The 19,987-nt window shown below is 34.6% G+C and overlaps 1 protein-coding gene across 2 annotated transcripts in view; it reads left to right on the top strand.

Moving 5' to 3' along the window:
* The window catches only part of CEP120 (centrosomal protein 120), a 107,407-nt gene that overhangs the window by 59,182 nt on the left and 28,238 nt on the right, over positions 1 to 19,987 (top strand). For both annotated transcript variants that reach the window (XM_036740881.1, XM_036740882.1), the window contains 5 exons: positions 803 to 985; positions 8,464 to 8,560; positions 8,718 to 8,867; positions 12,914 to 13,003; positions 13,244 to 13,336. In XM_036740881.1, coding sequence (XP_036596776.1) covers positions 803 to 985; positions 8,464 to 8,560; positions 8,718 to 8,867; positions 12,914 to 13,003; positions 13,244 to 13,336 — 613 coding nt within the window. The remainder of the gene's footprint in view (positions 1 to 802; positions 986 to 8,463; positions 8,561 to 8,717; positions 8,868 to 12,913; positions 13,004 to 13,243; positions 13,337 to 19,987) is intronic.

The raw sequence follows: 19,987 nt of genomic DNA, 5'->3' as shown, positions 1-19,987 counted from the left end.
GATTAAATAATGAGGTTTCATAAATGTATTACATATAAAAATTATTAATTTGTATTCATATATAAAGGAAATCTCATAGGAAAGAACTAAAATCATTTTGAACATTTTTTTTATTTTGAACATTTTAAAAGACAAGATTTCCTTTTAAAAAATCTCTTAACAGCTGTGCTTCCAATATTCTATTTAAGGCTAAAGATGATGTTTTTAATTTTTAATATTATTTAATTTGTCAGGATTTGGATTGATGAATTAGCAGAAATAGAAGATTTATATGAGGAAGGACTGTTGAAAAATACTGTTGGTGACTCCTAATTTAGTGTACATGTAGAGTTGAAAAGTTGAACGAAGATGAATTCCTGGCTCTGTCACTGATGAAGTGCATGCATGCCCTTGGCATGTCATCCAAAATATCTATGTCCCAAGTTTTTTATCTGGAATAAGGAGGAGATGCCTCTGTCTAGATAACAGAAAAGTTGAAATTACCTACGGGAAGCATTCTCTGCTCAAAATAATTCCATTCAAATTTACACATTTCAGAAAGAAGAATGGGAAAAATTAAAAATTAAACCTAAGAACAAATTGTAAATAATTTTTTCTTTAAGGTATATAGACCCAGATATATTAATAATTATTCATATTTGCTACATGCACTTTTCATTCAAAATGATTAGGAAGACATTGCAAGGAGTCGTGTCATCTCAATCTAAGCCAAGGAAATGCAAAACATTTGATTCAATGAAGTTAGATCTCTCTTTTGTGATTTCAACTATGTTCTTGTGAAAAATTTTCTCTTTATCCATAGGTTACCACTGCTTGTTGAACTGTGGCATAAGGACAAAATGGCCAAAGACTTACTTCTTGGAATTGCAAGAATTCAGCTTTCAAATGTCTTGTCTTTAGAAAAAACCCGGTTTTTAGGTGCTCATGGTGAACAGTGTTGGCGACAAACTTACAGTGAAAAGGTTCCTGTTACAGCAGCACAAGGGTAGTATTTTTATTATATTTCTATTTTAACATAACCTTCCAATACCTATGTTCATCCTGGCTACACAAAATAAAAATATCATTAGTATAGTGCATGGTAATCTCTTATACTGTTTTTATACATTTTCCTCCTATTTCTGTCTTGTCTTGGGATTCAAATTCTTTGATAAAGTTGGAATAATAGATTTAGAGCTAGAAAGGATGTTAAAAATCATGGTTGAAGCCCTCGTTTTGCAGATATAGAAAGGTGATGTGACTTGCTATATCGACAATGTGATACCCACAGTGGCTGCTATGAGTGTGCCAGCGTGTTCCCAGGTTTGAATCGCAAGATGTAACAGACTCTTTATGGAAGACGAAACCAAGACAAGGGGCACTGCCATCCCCAAGCCTTCCCTCAGTCAGGCCTCCCCACAAGCAAGCTCCCCCAGGCCAAATGCCCTTCTCTCACCCCTGCTAGCTCCTCTGCTCTCTCTGCCTCATCTCTCTCCCAGCCCCCCCCCACTTCCTGCTCCACCCTTCTGCAGCTCCTCCCACCACAGGCTTCCATGTGACTCTGGCTCAAAGCAGGTCACATAGGCCTACTAATGGATGGGAGAGATCTTCCCATTCCCATTAACATAATATTTGCCCAAAATCACATAAGTAATAAGTGGTAGAGTTTGGATTTGAGCCCACTTCAGCTCCAAATCTACTCTTCTTTCCACAGTATTATGTTGTCCTTAAAAGAAAAAAGGTCAGCTAAGTGGTACAGTGGATAGACCTAAGGAAGACCTAAGTTTAAATTTAGCCTCAGACACTTACTAGTTGTGTGACTGTGGGCAAGTAACTTAAACCTCTTTGCCTCAGTTTCTTTATCTGTAAAATGAGTTGGAGAAGGAAATGGCAAACCATTGTAGGGGCTTTGCCAAGAAAACCCTAAGTAGGGTTATGAAGAGTCAGACATGACTGAAATGACTAAACAACAAAAAAACAAAAAAAAATGTCAATTTGATTTGGTAGAATTAAGAGACCTAGAGCTGTAAGGAATCTCAAAGTATTTCTAGTCCATCCCTCCAATTTTACAAATGGGGGAACTGGGGCCTAAGGGGTTAACTTGTCAAAGATCACAGTGGTAGTAAGTTTGTTATAGGCTGCAGTAGTAGGACAATTATCTTTAAATATAAATTTTAATTAATATTAAATGTCTTCTTTGCTTAAGATAAATGCTTTCCCATCTTGTTACTCCACAGAATGAAAATGTGCACCTCAGATTAAACCCTGAATATATTACAGAGATATTAAATACTAAGTGGTATTTACAATTGACTTGTTCTTAATTACAATTTCGAAATAGTGAGTAATGTAGTTCATACTTCACATACTTTAGATACAAAACATTTGTTGAATTTTTCTTTCCTGTTTAAGCTATAGGTTTTTGTTATAATTTCATAATGTGCAATCTCCCCCCGGCCAGATTCTGTCAGTAAAGGACCATCGAGAGGATGGCTAGGTATTTTATATAAAGCAGATTTAAGTAATAACCTCATGGTGGTAAAGTCACTCAATTAGAAACATGAGTGACTTGATTTTTTTTTAGTCCCATGAGAATGTAGCATGGGAGAAGTACTAGTGATGCCAGGGAACACCCTCTTCTGTTGTAGATAAGCAGCTCATCTTGTTGATCATTTCATCACTATTGTAGCACAGTCAAACAACATGAGTACGTCCAGTGTCCCTATTCAGAAATCTGTCTCTTTCTGGCTTTTGTGTGTACTACCTCTCTATTAGAAGATGAGTAATTTGCTTCCTCATCAGTCCTCTGGAAAATGTTTGGTTGTTACTTTGGCCAGGATTCCTAATCTTTCAAAGTTGTTTTTCTTTACAGATAATATTAGTTCATATGTGGATAGATACTACTTACCATATTTAAGAATAGTGTGTTTATTTCTAAGAGGCAGTATGACGTAGTGTGATAAGAAGTATACTTTATGACTCTTTTTAACACTATTGTCCTGACAATAGTAGGACAAGTTATGCTTAAATAAAATTTTTAATTAATATTAAATGTCTACGATACTGAGGATAAATGTTCTATCTTGTCACTTCACAATGTAAAAATGTATACTTCACATTAAACCCTGAACATAGAAAGCTGACCTCAGAGCCAAAAAGTCCTCTGTTCAGTTTGTTCTCTTGATGGATGCTGGGTAACTAATTTACCTTCTTAGTGCTCTAGACAGTTCTCCAAGACTAAAAGTTGTAAAGAGGATGCTGATTTACTTTGGTAGATTGAGTTTCCTTACCTGGGAGTTCTCTATCAGTGAAATCAAAGGTCCAGTTTCTGTCCCTTTCTATTTATTCCTATATTTCTTAATTTTTTTTAACATAAAGGGGTATTGTATTTTGTCAAAAGCTTTATTTTTCTGCATCTTCCAATATAATTAGGTGGGTTTTGTTGTTTTTGTTTTTATTTTGGTCTATTATGTTTATACTTTTCCTAATACTGAATTTTTAAAATATTATATTCCTGATATAAATCCAGCATAGTTGTTTTTTTTAATGTTGTTACCTCTTTGCTAATATTTTATAAAATTTTTTACATTGATGTTTATCATGGACATTAGTCTCCAGTTTCTTGCATTTATCATTCCCTGGTTTAAGTATTAGCACCATAGTTGTTTCATAGAAGGAATTTAATAGAATCCCTGCTTTCCCTATTTTTTCAAACCGTTTATGTAATATTAGAAATAGTTATTCTTTGATGATATTTGTTTATATTCATATGGACCATCTCCCCTTTCCACCCCCTTTGAATATTATTTATTGCTTGTTCATTTCTTTTTTTCTGAGGTAGGGTTATTTAAATTCTCTAGTTCATGTTCTCTTAAGCTAGGTTTTTTATATCTTAGTAAATATTAATTTCATTTATCAATGCTTTTGGCATGTAATGGAACAAAATGTTTTTCTAATCCTTTTTTCTCTCTTCAGATGCTATTAATTCTTTTTTGTTATATTGGAAATTTTTGTTTTCCTCTTTTTTTCAAACAGATTAGCTAAATTTATCCTTCACTCTCCTTCCCCCCCCACCTCCAAAGAATAATTCTTCCTTTTATCAATTTAATTTTTTTTTGTTTTTAATGGTTTATCTCTTTTCTGACTTATAAAATTTATATATTTGTATTTGATGGAGGTTTTTGATTTGTTGTGTTTCTCATTTTTTTAGCTATTTGCCCAATTCTTCAATCTATTATTTCTCTCTTTTGTTGATGAAAGTGTTTAGAGAGAGAAATATTCCTCTTAGGACTGTTTTGTCTGGTGCAGTGGATAATGCTAGACTTGAAATCAGGAATAGCTGAGTTGAATTCACATTCTGCCCCAGATACTTACAAGCTGTGAGATGTTGAGTAAGTCACTTATTCTCTTTCTGCCTTAGTTTTCTTATCTGTAAAATGGAAATAGTAACACCTTCCTTCTAGGATTGTTGTGAAATGAGATATTGTTTGTAAAGTGCTTTGCAAATCTTCAAACCCTATATGAATACTACCTATTTTCTCATTTTCATTAATGGAATTATCTAGTGTTTCTGTAACTTGTTCTTTGATCCATCCTTTAACATTATTTAATCTCTAAATCCCTTTTGTCCAATGCCTTTTAAGATTTTTACTACATATAGTTGATATAGGATTTTAAAAAAATATTTCTACTTTTCTGTATTTGATATCTTTATGCCCTTTCCCACAGTAGATTTTTGTAAAGATGGCTCATACAGCTGAGAAATACGCATATTATTTTTATTCCCATTCATTAATTGCCACAGGTTCAGCATCTCAAACCTTTATAAAATTCTGTTCAGGCCATTATTTTATCATTTATATTGTTAGATTTTTTTAGGTCTGAAAAGGGCTTATTGAGCTCCCCAACTATTATGATTGTATTACTATTTCAATTTCTACAGTTCAATTCATTTTTCTTTAAGTAGTTAGATATTATGTCATTTGGTGCTTATATATTAAGTACTGATACTGTTTCAGTATTTATGGCATTTTTAAGCATTATAGTTTCCTTATCTTTTTAAACTCTATTTTTACTGTTGCTTTTTTGTAGATTGCTACCCTTGCTTTTTTTTTTAATTTACCTGGAACATAATAGTCTGTTCCAGCCCCTTATTTTGCTTTGTTGTGAATCTTTATATTTAAAGCATGTTTTTTGTGAACAACATATCTTTGGATTGTTTCCTTTAAATTTACTTTGCTTCCCTCTTCTATTTTATAGGTGAGCTTATCCCATTTATCTTAACTGTTATGATTTTTAATTATTTCCCACCTCATAAGCTCTTATTATTTCTTCTTCTACCACCACCCTCTTTATAAAGAAAAAAAGGTTGGAGAAGGAGAAGGAATGTGATCAGCACTAGTAACCTATGATTAAAATGATCTATTCCTACTTCTCTTCCCCTCCTCACTTCAATAAGCCCAGACTTTAAGTGATTGGTAGTCTGGAAATAGAGCTACCACTCTTGAAGCTCCTTTAACATCAAGCACCAGCACATGCCTCCAAGAGGGATGGTAAATGCAATCATTAATGCTGATTTTTTTTTAAAAACATGATTTGATTATATCAGTAATTTTGCATAAGGGGGATAGGACATTTTTTAAATTTTGCTTACCTGGTGACTTAAGTACTAGTTATGGCTCTGTCACTGTGACCATTAGGCATAGCAACTTAATTCTTAGAGCCTCAGTTTTGTTCTTGAGTATACCAGTTAACACCTGCTATGCTTACTTTGAAGAATTACAAGGATTAAATAAAATAATGGATCTTAAAGCAATTAGAAAACTTTTAAGCAGTATGTAAATATAAAGTTTTTTTTTCATAATCAAGTAATTATTACTGACTTCTTTTGACCAGTAGACTTAAAATCTACTTTAGGAGGGATTTTTGCAAATGTGAACAACTGGCTGGAGACATTTCATGCTTGATTCAGGATTTATCATGCAAAAAAGTGATGTATGAATATAATGAAGTTCCTAAAACAATAAGAATAATTATAGTCTGAATTAATTTAACAGGTATTTATTAGGCATTTACTATATGTAGAGCACTAAGCACCTGCTGTGTGCCAGGCAGTATGCCTTTGTTACATATTTTTGGTCTTTTATTGCTAACACCAAACAGCATCAGCTGTGACTTCAGTAGTCCTGCCAATTACAGTCATAGGCTTACACTCCTGGTTTTTCACTCAGTTGTCCTAATTTTCCATTTACCAGTGCCTCTCTGCTTCTCTGCCTCTCCCTTACTTTTCATAGCCAGCCACTTAACAAATCTTGTCAATTCTGTCCTGGCAACATTTGTTGGGCTACCATCACAGTGCAGGCCTTCATTCCCATCCACTTGTATTTTCAGGCAAATATCTCCAAATAGGTCTTCTAGCTTCCAGTGTGTCCTTTGTATCACTGCCAGAATCAAGATACACAATTTAGATAAGATTTTGTCTCCATTCTCCTGAAGCTTACAATCTAGATAGAATTCCAGAGTATTCTACCTCCAGAGTTGATTGACCCAGTTTTAAAACCTTATATTTATCTGTATTAAATTTTATTAGATTTGACCCATATTTGAGATCTTTTTGGATACTGATGGTTATCCCTCATGTTAAATAACTTTCCAGCTATGTCTTATCTGTAGATTTGATAAACTTGCCATCTATATCTTTTTCAAAGTCATTTATAGAAATAATAAACAGACTAGAGTCAAACAGAGATTCCTCTAGAACACTCCATTGGAGATTTCCCTTCATGTTGATTTTATTTTGGGCAGATCTATAATTTGATTTGTAGAGAAAACTCCTAGTGCAGAAAAATTTAGGGACTTGCCTAGGACACTGAAAAGTTCAGTGATTTGCTCATGGTCACATAGAGGCAGGACTTAAAGTCATCTACTATGTGAAGCTTCAAGTTGATAGAGAGGGGGACTGGACTTATGATTTCACTGGTATAGCGACCTTCCAGATGTGGAGAGCCCCTCCCCAATGTAGTTAGCTCCATCTCTAGTTTATAGTTTTAAATTAGAGCAGTAGTATGAGACTATTATACAGCAGAGAAAGATCCTTTCAGGAGGTATATTAACTTAGAAAATCACAAATCAATGCTATCTGTGTTGTATTTTTGTTTATTTTGCTAAACATTTCCTAGTTACATTTTAATCTGATTCTTATTGCACTGGAGAACTTGGGTCTCAGTCACTTCTGGCCTAGAGCACTGAGAGATTGTGACTCGCCCGATGGCCACACTGCCCAGATGTATCAAGGGTGGGTCTTCTTGGTTGTTAGGGCAGTTCTCTGTCACACTGCTTTTCATCTCTAAGCTGATATGAGCAGATTAATGATCGTTCCACAATTCTGAACCTATTGGGGCCATATCTTTCCACCTTGGTCATAGGATGGGGAGATTCAGAATCAAAGTTATAAGTGACTCAAGTGGAAAGATACATGATGGGGATAAGTAAGCCAAAGCATATTACCAGGGAACATGGGAACCAGAAAAGAAGGCAAGGTGACCTTCTGTTAAGAGCAAGTTAAGAAAAAATGGACAGCTCAGATCTTATACTGGTATACCCAAAGTATTAAAAGAATAAGAATGATGCCTTCATGAGAAGATAAAATTTAAATAAAATTCAATTTCACCCTCCCAGAGTTTAGTCTATTTAGAATCTCAGAACCTCTAATTCATTGGGCAGGTCCTCTGCAGAGAGTTATGGACAAGAATACACAGATCAAGAAGGCATGGAGGGTTTGTGATCTGCACTAGCAGAGGAAGTATTCACGTTGACAAGATAGCAGATTCATCTAAATAAGTAATTGATAATGGCTCAATTTTTATTTTTAACTCTTAATCTAAGTATTATTATATTATCTTATCATTCATTATGGCAAGAGTAATAAGAAATTCTACCTCATGTACTCATAAGGCTTTTCAAAGATCTATAATTTATAAAAACTCGAGAATCTGGGTAAAGTTGACCTAGTTATCTGTTCATTTCCTCTATGTTTCCTTTTTTTTTTTCCTATAACTTCCTGGAGTCCCTCCAAATTGCTCAAATTCAGTGTAGAGATTGCCAGATGATGCTAGGTCATATTTGTTGTATAGGAATTGGATAAATTGTTTATGGAACTTCCATCTGGGAAATATATAACAGGAGTACCAGTGAATGTCCTGGAGTCCAAAATGTCCTGAAGTCTGTCACTTAGGGAAACTGAAATAGAAGTGGAAAAGCTGAGGCAAGGGTGGAAAGCCAAGAGATTAAAGTGGCATGGAAATCACTAACAGCCCACCAGAAGGCTACCGTAATTTCAGCAGCAGTGGTGTCAGGGTAATGGCATGGGCTCCTTGTTTCTCCTCAAACCTGCTTTCAAATAATAATATTTCAAACAAAAGGGAAAATTATGTTAGAAATTTTATGTTATGAATTGTAAGTTTTTTTTTTAATTTTAATTTATAGGACAAATAACAGGATAGCAGATCTTTCTTATACATTGACTCTAGAAGACCATGGACTTGTGAAAATACGTGAAATACTGATATCTGAATCAGCCCAGGTATATACACATACATATATAGATACCTCTATATATGAATATATACATGTGTGAAAAGATAGATATATACACATATATACTATTTTTAGTTATGTACTGGTTCTTTTAAAGATTCCTGATGTCAGTGTTAAAATATTTTCTCAATATTCTCCCCTAGGGTTTAGCTGCAATTCAACAGAAGCCACTTTCTCCTCAAGCACCTTGTGTTACAGAAACACAGGCAGAGCCCCGAGAAACTCTAGAATACAAAGCAGCTCTGGAGTTAGAAATATGGAAAGAAATGCAAGAAGACCTTTTTGAAAATCAGGTTATTTGCTTAATGTCATGTTGACACCTTTCCTACTTTCTTATGTTTTTTTTTTTACTTTCCTATGTTTTAATGATATCCTTTTGAATAACACTTCTGTACTTCTACTTTGTTAGGTACTTTCAAATCCAGTTTCATTTCCTTGTTCACAATAGCTCTAGTAGGAGGGAGGATAGAGATCCTCTCCACATTTGATTGATAAGAGAACTGAAGCTCAGGAAGGGTAAATGAGTTACCCAGGATCACACAACTAGGATTAGAAATTTATCTCCTGATTCTTGATCCATACTCCTTTTACTACATCATACTACCCTCAAAAAAATAATCAAGCAGCTGCTCTATTTATAATTGGCTAAACTGTTTATGCAGCTGACTCCTTAATCTAATATATTGATAGCTCTATATAGTAACTTGTCTTCCTATAGATTTTATTTGACTTGAAAAACTGAGCTGTAGTGATTGATAGAAAATCCTTAGACATACATAGATTTGCTTGTTTGTTTGTTTTTCTTGCCAGGCTTTGTGATTTCATTGGTGCAGGGAGCTCCCAGTGAAAAAGCTCCCCTACACCAGTTCGGCATCTTTAGTCTCAGAGAGTTGCTTAGGACATTGAGGTCTTAAATGACTTATTTGCCCAGAATCAAATTTGTGCAAAGAATCACTAGTGTGTATTAAATATACAGGAATCTGAACTGACCATTTTGCAAAATGATTATTTGTTTAGTATATAAAATGCCATTTAAATGGTCAACTTAAATTGGATTTTTAAATACCCTAATATTTTTAATCTTATGATTAAATCAAAACTTTTCTTTATTTCTTCTTTCTAAAATATTTATTATTATTTAAGGAAGTGATCATAGTATCTTTTGTTAATGTTGGCCTTATTTTCTAGGTTAGATATATTCCTTCACTTGCTATCAGAGTTCTCTATAGAGAGAATTGTGAACTAAGGGAATGCATCATAGATTTGGAGCTGGAGTGAAACTCAGAGGTCATCTAGTTTAACCCCCTCATTTTTCAGATGAGGCAGCTGATGTCCAAAGATGTTTTGACTTGCCTGGGGTCATACAAATTGTAAGTGGCATGTCCAGAATTAGAACCCAGATCTTGACTCCGTATCTAGTACTTCCCCCTCTACCTGAAACTTGTTTTTGCTATTTTCAACAGCTTTTTTTCATTTGATGGCAGTCTCCCCATTCTTTTACCCTCCAAGCCCGTTTCCTTTGAGCTCTCTTTTTTTTCTGCTTTTAGATATCTCATTTCAGGTGAAAATGACTGATAATTCACTAATGGTTTAATGGCTTGCCCTTCCCATTGATATTTTTATTTTCACAGATAGTGGAGCATTGTAGCCTGCCTTACTCTCTACCCGTATACATCCCCAAAATCTAAACCACAAACTTTGTCCCTGTGTAAGGCAGATTGGTCATGTCAGTAATTCATAATTCACATTTATATTAATAACATGTTAAGGCTTTATTAGCTATGTGACACAGTGCTTTCTCCAAAACAGTCCATGATATAAGTAGTGCTAGTGTTTTAGACCAGGATTTAGGCCACGTGTATGGTTTGGATTTCAGCCTGAAACAGAAGAGACATGTATAGGTTATCTTAATTGTTAACAAAAGGAAGTAAACTTAACCATAGGATGGAAAGAAATTGAGCAAGAATTTAGCATTGATTCAATGTGGTGCAGTTTTTTGCTTGTTCATTTACCATTATGGTATCAAAGGAAGGACAGACTCCTCACTCTTCATGCCTTGGCTCTTATATTTGGGCCCTAGAAAGTTACGTGAGTAGTTCAAGGCTAGTCCTCTGGGCCAATTAAATGCAATACTTTCAATACATTTGACAGAAAAGCTAGCCTAGTGTGCTTAGGTTAGGGCCTATCTACATGGCAAGAGACTCTTGTAAAAATTGTTCTAGCACGGAAGGTATTATATAATACAGGAGTATAGACCCTTACCTTTATTATTTTTTTGTGGAACATCTTTGTGATTTCTTTAGCGTATGGAACTCCTAATCAGGAACGTCCTCCACTGTGCTGTGACTTAGAGTCTAGAAAATTTTCTGAGAGACTCCAGAAGTGAAATGATTTGTGCAGGATCACACGCCCAATGTGTGGTCAAGATAGTATAGGAACCTAGGCCATCTGTCCTGCCTCTTTTACAGATGAAGAAACTGAGGTTCAGAAAGCTTAATTGACTTGCCTGTGGCCTTACAGCTAGTAATTGTCACAGCTAAGATTCTAACTTTTGTTTCCCAACTTAGCATCATCAAACATTTTGAAATAGAAATGACCCTAAAGATCAGCTAGTCCAACCTTCTCATTTTATCGAGGAGGAAACTATGCCACAGGAAGGGGAAGTGACTTGCCCAAAGTCATATAGCTAGTACATGGCAGAGCTAGGACTTTAGTACAGATTTTCTTACTCCAAGCTCAGTGTTCCTTCAGTTAAACCATGCTGCCTACATTGTGTCCTGGCATTCTTCTTAAGTGTCATAAAAGGAAACAAAAGAAGTAGAAAACAAGATTCCTTATGGACTACTTTTATTTAAAGTGTATATTAGATTATTTACTGTTGACTCCTATTATAATTTTAGATATGTTTTCAGATAAGAAATCCCCGCCCCTCCCAGAAGTGAAAAAGATTGAACTACTAAAATTTAAAAAGGCAGGCTTTCCTTTCAAATTAAAGGCCTGGATGAAGAATATCTGTTGCCTAAATTTCAACATGCATTTGGATGGACACCATTTAGGCTTCTTCAAAATTGTTAGTATAGATGGGTGAGGAGTAAACCCAGAGTTGATAAGAATGATAAGAACAAATTACTTTCAGGATATAACGGAGCTCTTTTATTGACCCTAAGCTTCCTATGAAAGCAAAGGCCAATCTTTTCAATACTAATGTTTTACAAGGTGTTGTTATGTGATAGTGAGTCATAGAACACCACTGTTTCCAAAAAATTAAAGATGAGATCCACACAGAGGACATGTGTGAGGTCCATGTAGGGCAAGTGTATGCTATAACTTAAGGATAAACTGATAAAAACAAGAGTAAAGGATGTTATTAAGGAATTGAAAGACATAAGAGAAAATGGACAGGCTATCTGGCAAGAATGAGGAAATGACAAGTGGACAGCCAGAATATCCCACTGACTGGTGGAAAAAAGCAAGGAAGGCCTTCAGTGTATAGGCTAGACTGCTTTATGGTGAATCTTTCAGAGAAAATTTTCAGGAGTTCCAGGATGGTATTCTGTATCCCTGATGCAAATACCCAAAACAATTAGGGCACAGATCCATTTGAGTGTACATCATACAGTTAGACCTCATTTCCTTGGTAGTTCTTACTGATTCCATAGGATCTGAATATTTGTGCAGTTGCACTGATTACCCTGTTTTGTGGTCCAGTCTTCTTTGCTTTGTTTTTATTTAACCGGCATTAATATATCCCACTGGGGCCTTATATTTTCCTTTCTCGTAACAGAATGTTTTATGGCTTTTAAAATGACAGTGAAAAATGTGAATCAATTCAGCAAACATCTGTTTAGTCCCTACTATGTGCACAGAACTGGGCTAGGCTCTGGGGACACAGAAACTAAAATGAAAAATAGTTTCTATCTATGAGGAACACAAATCAGTTGTGAGGGCTCCCTCCCACCTGTTCCACCTCAAGATTTCCAGGGCTACTTCAGGACCTAGAAAATAAGGCTGAGGAAATTGTATTAGGATTAGTTTCCTTAAATTTCTAGGCCTCTTTCAGAGGACTGCTAAGAATTTAGGATGATCTGCCTTAAAGTAAGTTTCTTTATAGCGCTAACATTCTATATTCAAAAATAAGAGGCCCTGTACTCTATTGAATGATACATATAGAAACATTTGCATAGTTTACCACATTTTTAAAAAAGTTTGAATTAGAAAGCTTAAAGAAATCTTTTGGAAGGTAAATGTTCGCTATTTAGCTTAAATAGAACTACCTGCTTTTATTCAAGGTGGTTTTTGTTTACATTTTTTTCCTGACTGTACTCTTTGTTTTCAATAGCTGAAAAAGAGGGAACTAGCTCACATGCAAGCTCTTGCAGAAGAATGGAAGAAAAGGGACAGAGAAAGAGAATCATTAGTAAAGAAAAAGGTGATAAAGTTATTTATGAACTGATCCTTAGCTATTGTAAGCATATTTGTAACTGTGTATCTTTTTTCACCATTTTTTGAGTTTTTTTAAATCTAAAAGCGTCAAGAAAGTAGATTGTTTCTATTCTCTGATATTTCTCTTCCAGGTTTGATTTTCTGTGATTCTAAAAGCTTATAATAAAATGCATCTTTAAAGTTTCTTAGGAAAATAACATACTATCTTTTTAAATATAATTTTCAGGTAGCAGAATACACTATTTTGGAAGAAAAACTTCAGAAAACTTTAAATGACTTAGAAAAGCGTGAACAACAGCTTTCCCATGCAGAATCAGAGGTATACCATATATGTATATATATTTAATTTAAAAGAGCATGTATCAGTGCTTATAGCATATTTCTTTGTAATCTGGATTTCTAAGAATAGGAACAAAATTGTTACTTACACATTCAAAATATATTTTCTATGTTTAGTGATAAGAAATAGGTGAAAAAGTTATTTTCAGTATGAATCAGTAATCTTTCCCTTACAATTCCAATAGAAGCATTTTTTTAATGGAATAAGGAAGAGTTAATAGATGAGGGAGGTTGAAAAGAGGAAATTACAGGTTAAATGTGAAGCAATTTATGTTTCAGGTTTTTTTTCCCAAATTATCTTTCACTAAACAAGGAAATTCATGGAAACAAGAAGGCAGTAAGAGCCGCCATCTTGTATGCCCCTTTAGAGAGAGCTGAAGAGAGCAAAGATCTAAAGTGATCTTATAGACCTGTTTATTCTTGTGGTGAACAGTTAAAAACCATCATTATCTCTTATTAAAGAGAGACAGCAGCCTCCTGATTACGGTCTCTAGTCTCTAGCACACGAATGTAGCAGCATTACAAATTATCTGTAAGACAGCGGGACTATGAACTTCAAGGCGGCTTCTGGAAAATGAGTGTATTGAACCTGCAAAAACCTTGAGGAAAAGTAAGAAGAATACAAACTGAGGGGGATACCTGATGTAGCTAGATTTAGATCTTTGCTTCAGTTGTTTTCAAAATAATTTGGGAAGAGTTTGACTTGTGTGAGGAAAAAAAGTTCATTTCAACTTCTCTCTACCTCATTCACCAGAAAGAAAATAGGCTCCTGCTGCCTGTGCACCAAAAGGTGCACAGTCTCAAAATGCAGGCACATTCCCTGAAATCCACACAATAGATGTTTCCAAATAGATGTGTCCATTTCAAAGTATGGAGAGTGAAAGACAAAATCATTCTATGCTTTTTTTTAACTAATTTTTTAAAATAAAATACTGGATTGATGTTTTTGTCCTCAGATGAATAGTAACAAGGTGACCCATTTTTCCCACATTAGGCAGATTATCTACTTGATTTTCCTGTTTCACTTTCCTCTCTGATCATGTTGGGGACTTGAGATAATTTAAAAGGGAAATATATGTAGGCTACAATGTTTATATTTTGTTTTAAATATTAACCATTTGTACTGTTTACAAATGTTAACATAGTTGCTAGAGTAACTGGAATGAAAATGGGTGAATATGTGTCTGTTTCATGCATATCTTACACAAAGTATTAAAGCATAGTTTGAAGAGATAAATATTTGAGATGGAAAAAGTAATGGATATGAAGTTTTAGAGAATGGCAAAAAAGAATTCAAGCATGGTTTACTTTGTAGAGAATAATGAGGTAGGAAATAATAGAAGTGAAGATCTCTGAAGTACATGATTAGTAGTTTTTAATTTGTCAGGCAATTAGATTCCATTTTCAGGTTCTGAAAAGGAAAGTGACAAAATGAAAACAACTATTGAAGGATGAAAGTTTTTCCTAATTGACTTCTCAGGATAGAACAAGTATGTTGGTTCTGGGCAGATGTTAATACTGCTGCTAGCCAAGACATGGTGATTCCTATCTTATTCTCATCTCTTCTTGAGTAAGGGAGGCCAGCGACACATTCAAGAGAGAACAGAACATAAAGCCTAAGTGGAAGTCACATCTTCTCTCATGCCTCCCAGTTCATTTCCCGTATTGCTTCTTGGTGCAAGTCTATATTTCTAGCCTTCTAGCATCGATTATATCCAACAATGTCAACTATGGGAGATTTTTGTTTTTCTGTTGGCCCCACTAAAGTTGTTTCTAGACTAAGCTGTTTGAGACCAATGCTGAGTCATTACCTTACTTATCAGTCATTCAGTAAGCATTTATTAAGTACTCATTATATACCAGCCACTGTGCTAAGCTCTTGGGATACAGAAAGGGGCAAAAGTCAGTCTCTGCCTTCAGGTTGCTTAACACTGCATAATTAAATTAGGCTTGTAAATTTTAGCCAAACAGCATATTTTAAACCTATTTAGCTTCCGGAAACCTAGTAGATGTTTTGATTCTGAGAAGTTGCCTCATACGTTTGCTGTTTTATTTATTTTATTGGACTCTTGTTTTTATCCAAAAAAATTTCAGGAACCAGTTCTTTAGATCCATCTGTTCAATACATAAATACGTATTCAAAAAAAATCCTTCTGCTATTATCACAGATCCTAATATTCAGCCTTGGTCTTGCTTTGTTTTTTCAAAGGGGACTTTTTAGGGGTGACAATAAGACTTGGCCAAAAGACAGGCATTTTCCAGTCCAAGGAGGAGAATACCTTTCTGAAACATTGATATTTATGCCATGGTGGACCTTAATAACAAGAACATTGTTAAACAAGGTTAACTCTTTGAATATTAAGAACTTTTTTATGATTTTTAACATATGCTTTATATTACCATGAAGCTTTATGGTATATTATATAGAATAAAATGAAATGTATTTGGATTTATGATCCATAATGGAATCTTTATTACTGTTCATTCTAGAGGTCAAAAAACCAGTTTCGTGAGAGCAGTGATACTTCCAGTGAGGGGAAAGGGATGAATGTGGTTTTATAATATAGATATCCTCTGGATTGTGGGAAGATGGTAGTGTATTACATCCTAGAGGAAGCTAGATCCTCCAGAAACACCCAGAGAAAAACCTACCAGAAGGAACAGTGTTAAAAACCAAACAGAATCAACTATAGACTCCTCCTTCTAATCCAAAACTATAAAAAAAAATTTAATTATAAAAAAAGGGCAGCTAGAATCCTGTATAATCTCTTAGCAGAGGTAAGCTAAGATAGGTAGAAGGCTAAGCTGACAAGCAGCTAGGTCCCATAGTAGGTGAGAAGTTCGAACTAACAACCATTGTAAGATCAACCCTGAGCCTCAATCTCAGCAGGAGACAGGACCAGAGCAGCACTGATGATAATGAAGAAAGAGTATAACAAAATATCTGGGATGCAACTAAGGCAGCACTTGGGGGAAAAATTAAATCCTTAAAGACATACATTAACAAAATAGAAAAGAGGATTAATGAGCTGAATATGCATTTTAAAAACCTTAAAAGCCAACGAAAGCAAACCCAAATTAAACCCAAAAGAGGTATTGAAAATTAGAGGAGAAAAAGATAAGTAGCTAAATAAAAAGACTATAATAATGATAAAAGTAACAGTTGTTTCTTTGTAAAAAAAACTAACAAAATTGATAAGCCTTTAGCTACCAAGATTAAAAAGAAGAGGGCAGAAAAATCGCACCAACAGAAAAGCAAAGGAACAAGATAAAATCACAATACCAGAAGAAATAAAAGTATCAGGACTTATTGTGTACAGTTATATGCTAACAAAACTTGAGAACACACACACACACAAATAGAATACCTTCAAAAATATAAAACACTCAATCTCAGAAAAAGAGAATAGAATTAGCTATAAAGAAAAAAAATTCCTGATTCTGATGGCTTCACAGAATTCTTTCAAATTTTTAAAGAAAATACCAGCACTGCACAAGTTATTCTCAAAAACTGAAGAAGAAAGCACTCTACCAGACTACTTTTATCAGACCAATATAGTCTGAAGATCTAATTCAGAGAAGAATAAAGCACAGGAGAGCTATAGACCAATATGATTAAAGAATGTTTAAAAAAACTCAACATGAAATAACAGACTATAGAAGTTCATCCTAGAAATCATTTATTATTACAAAGTTGGTTTTATGCTAGGAATGTAAAGATGTTTTCAGTATTAGAAAAGCAACATAGTTTATCATGTTAAAAACAAAATTATCCAAGACTACATAACAAAATGCCTTTGACAAAATAAGCATTCCTTTATACTAAAAACCCTACAAAGTATAGTCATAGAAGGAACTTTTTTAATATTTTAAAAACCAAAAGCAAACATCATATGAAATGAAGGATCCCTAGAAGCTTTCCCATTAAATAACAGGAGTAAAGATAAGAATGCGCACTCTCCCCACTATTATTGGATGTGGTTCTGTAAGTGTTAGCAATAACAATAACACAAAAGAAATTAAAGGCATTAAGATAGGCAAAAACAGATAAATCTCCCTATTTGCTAATGATGCGATAATTTACTTAAAAACTCCAAGCAAATCTGCAAAGATACTCGTTGAAATGATAGCTTTAATAAAGTTGTAGTCTACAAAATAAACTCATAAAAATCCACAGTTACTATATAATTATAACAAAATCCAAGAGTCAGTAATAGAAAGGGAAATTCCATCCCACATAACTGTAAAATACATAAAATATTTGAGAATCATTTACCAGAATACACAAAATACATCTGTAGAGTCAATTAGAAACTGTTCCTTAAACATAGATAGAAAGCAACTTAAGTAGCTGAAGGAATAATCAAGTGCTCATGTCTGGTCCATAGCAATGTAATTTAAAATGACAATACTACCAAAGTTAATTTATAATTTTAATGCCATCTGAATCATACTAACAGCTTTACAAAACTCAATAAAATAATAACAAAATTCATTTAAAGAAACAAAATACCTAGAATGTAATGGGGAATAATGAAAAGGAGGTAGGGATGAAGGAAGGACAGCACTTCCAGTGCTCAAGCTATATTCTAAAGCAGCAATCGTCAAAACCACTTGGTATTAGTTAAAAAGTAATAGAGAAATACATCATTTGAACACAGTACATAAGGGAGAATCAGAAACAATGAACTTCAATAACCCACTGTCTTATAAACCTGAAAACACAAATTACCTAACTCCCTATTTGATAAAAACTACTAGAAAGCAATCTAAGAAATTAGTTTTTAAACAGCAATAAAACTATATTCCACAATAAATTCAAAATTACCTAATATTAAATATTAAAAAAGAGAAGATCATAAACTATGAGAAAATAAATTCTTAACCAAACAAGGGATAGAGGCAGTTTAAAAAAATACAATTGATAATTTTGATTACATGAAATAGAAAAGCTTTTGCACAAACAAAATTAGTGTGTCTTGGTTAAGAAGAGAAATAGTCAAATGGTGAAAAATAGTTTTGTATCAGATTTCTTAAATAAGAGTTTTATATCCAAGATATGTTGACAACTGACAGGTAATAAGTAATCAGTAAACATTTATTAAGCGCCTACTGTGTGCCAGGCACTATGCTATGCACTGGGGATGCAAAAAGAGGGAGATAACAACCTCTGACCTTAAGAATCGTACACTCTAATGAGGGAGACAACATGCAAACAAATATATAAACAAAACAAACTATATACAAGATAAACAGTAAGTAATTAATGGAGGGAAGGGGATTTTATTTGAGACCTAAAGGAAGCCAGGGGGTTCAGTAGGAGATGAGGAAGGAGAACATTCCAGTCAAGGTAACAGTCAAAGAAATGCGCAGAGCCAAGAGATGGAGTGTCTTGTTCATGGAACACTCAAAAGACCAGTGTCACTGGATTGGAGAGTACATGTCAGAGAATAAGGAATAAGAAGATTGGAGGTAAGAGGTAGGCTAGGTTATGAATGCCAAACAGAGCATTTTGTGTTTGATCCTGGAGGTGAGAGGGGCCACCAGAGTTGATTGAGTAGAGGAATGACTTAGTCAGACCTGTGTTTTAGGAAAATCCCTTTGGTGGCTGAATGGAAAATGGATTGTACTGAGGCAGTCAGACTTGTTGTTCAGTCATTTCAGTCATTTCCAATTCTTCATGACACCATTTGGGTTTTTTTTGTCAAAGATACTAGAGTCTTTTTGCCATTTCCTTCTCCAGCTCATTTTATACATGAGAAAGCTGAGGCAAACCGGGTTAAATGACTTACCCAGGGTCATACATCTAATAAGTGTCTGAGGGTAGATTTGACCTCAGGAAGATGAGTCTTCCTGACTCCAGGCCTGGCACTCTATCCACTGCACCACCTAGCTGCAGTCAGACTTACTAGCAGGCTATTGCAGTAGTTCAGGCATGACGTGATAAGAGCTTGCACTATAGTGGTGACAGTGTCAGAGGAGGGAAGAAGGTATGTTCAAGAGATGATGCAAAGGCCTTAGCAACAGATTGGATATTGGTGGGGGGCAGGGAGTGTGTGAAATAGGCAGGTGTCCAAGATAACCCCTAGGTTGCGAACCTGAGGAACCTAGGAGGAAGAGGAGTGAGTCATTGTAGGGGAGCAGGCAAAAGAGAATACATTTTATTTTTTATTTATCCTCTTTTGTATCTATTGATATAAGAGGCAAGTCCCACCTCAGATACATACTGGCTATGGCTGTGTGATCCTGAGCAAGTCACTTAACTTTTTAGTGCTCTAGGCAACTCTATAAGATTGTAAGTCACAGAAAAGGTAACACCTTGCATTGGTATAACTTATCATAACCACATTAGAATGTAAACTCCTGGCAAGTAGGGTTTATTTCATTAATTATATTTGTATCCTAAGCACCTAAAAAAGTGTCCACACCTAATACGGACTTAATTAGTACTTGTCGATGGATTGAGTTCTCTTTTAGACATGTTGAGTTTGAGATGGCTCTGGGAAAATTCACTTTGCGTGTCCAGCAGTCAGACAGTTGGTGATGTGGGACTGGAGCTCAAGGAAGAGACTAAGGCTGAACATATAGATCTGTGAATAATGTGCAGAGATGATGATTATTAAGTTCATGG

Source organism: Trichosurus vulpecula, chromosome 1 (assembly GCF_011100635.1).
Source record: "Trichosurus vulpecula isolate mTriVul1 chromosome 1, mTriVul1.pri, whole genome shotgun sequence".
Taxonomy (NCBI): domain Eukaryota; kingdom Metazoa; phylum Chordata; class Mammalia; order Diprotodontia; family Phalangeridae; genus Trichosurus; species Trichosurus vulpecula.
The sequence above is the reverse complement of the archived record's forward strand: the minus strand, read 5'-3'. Positions and strand labels throughout refer to the sequence as shown.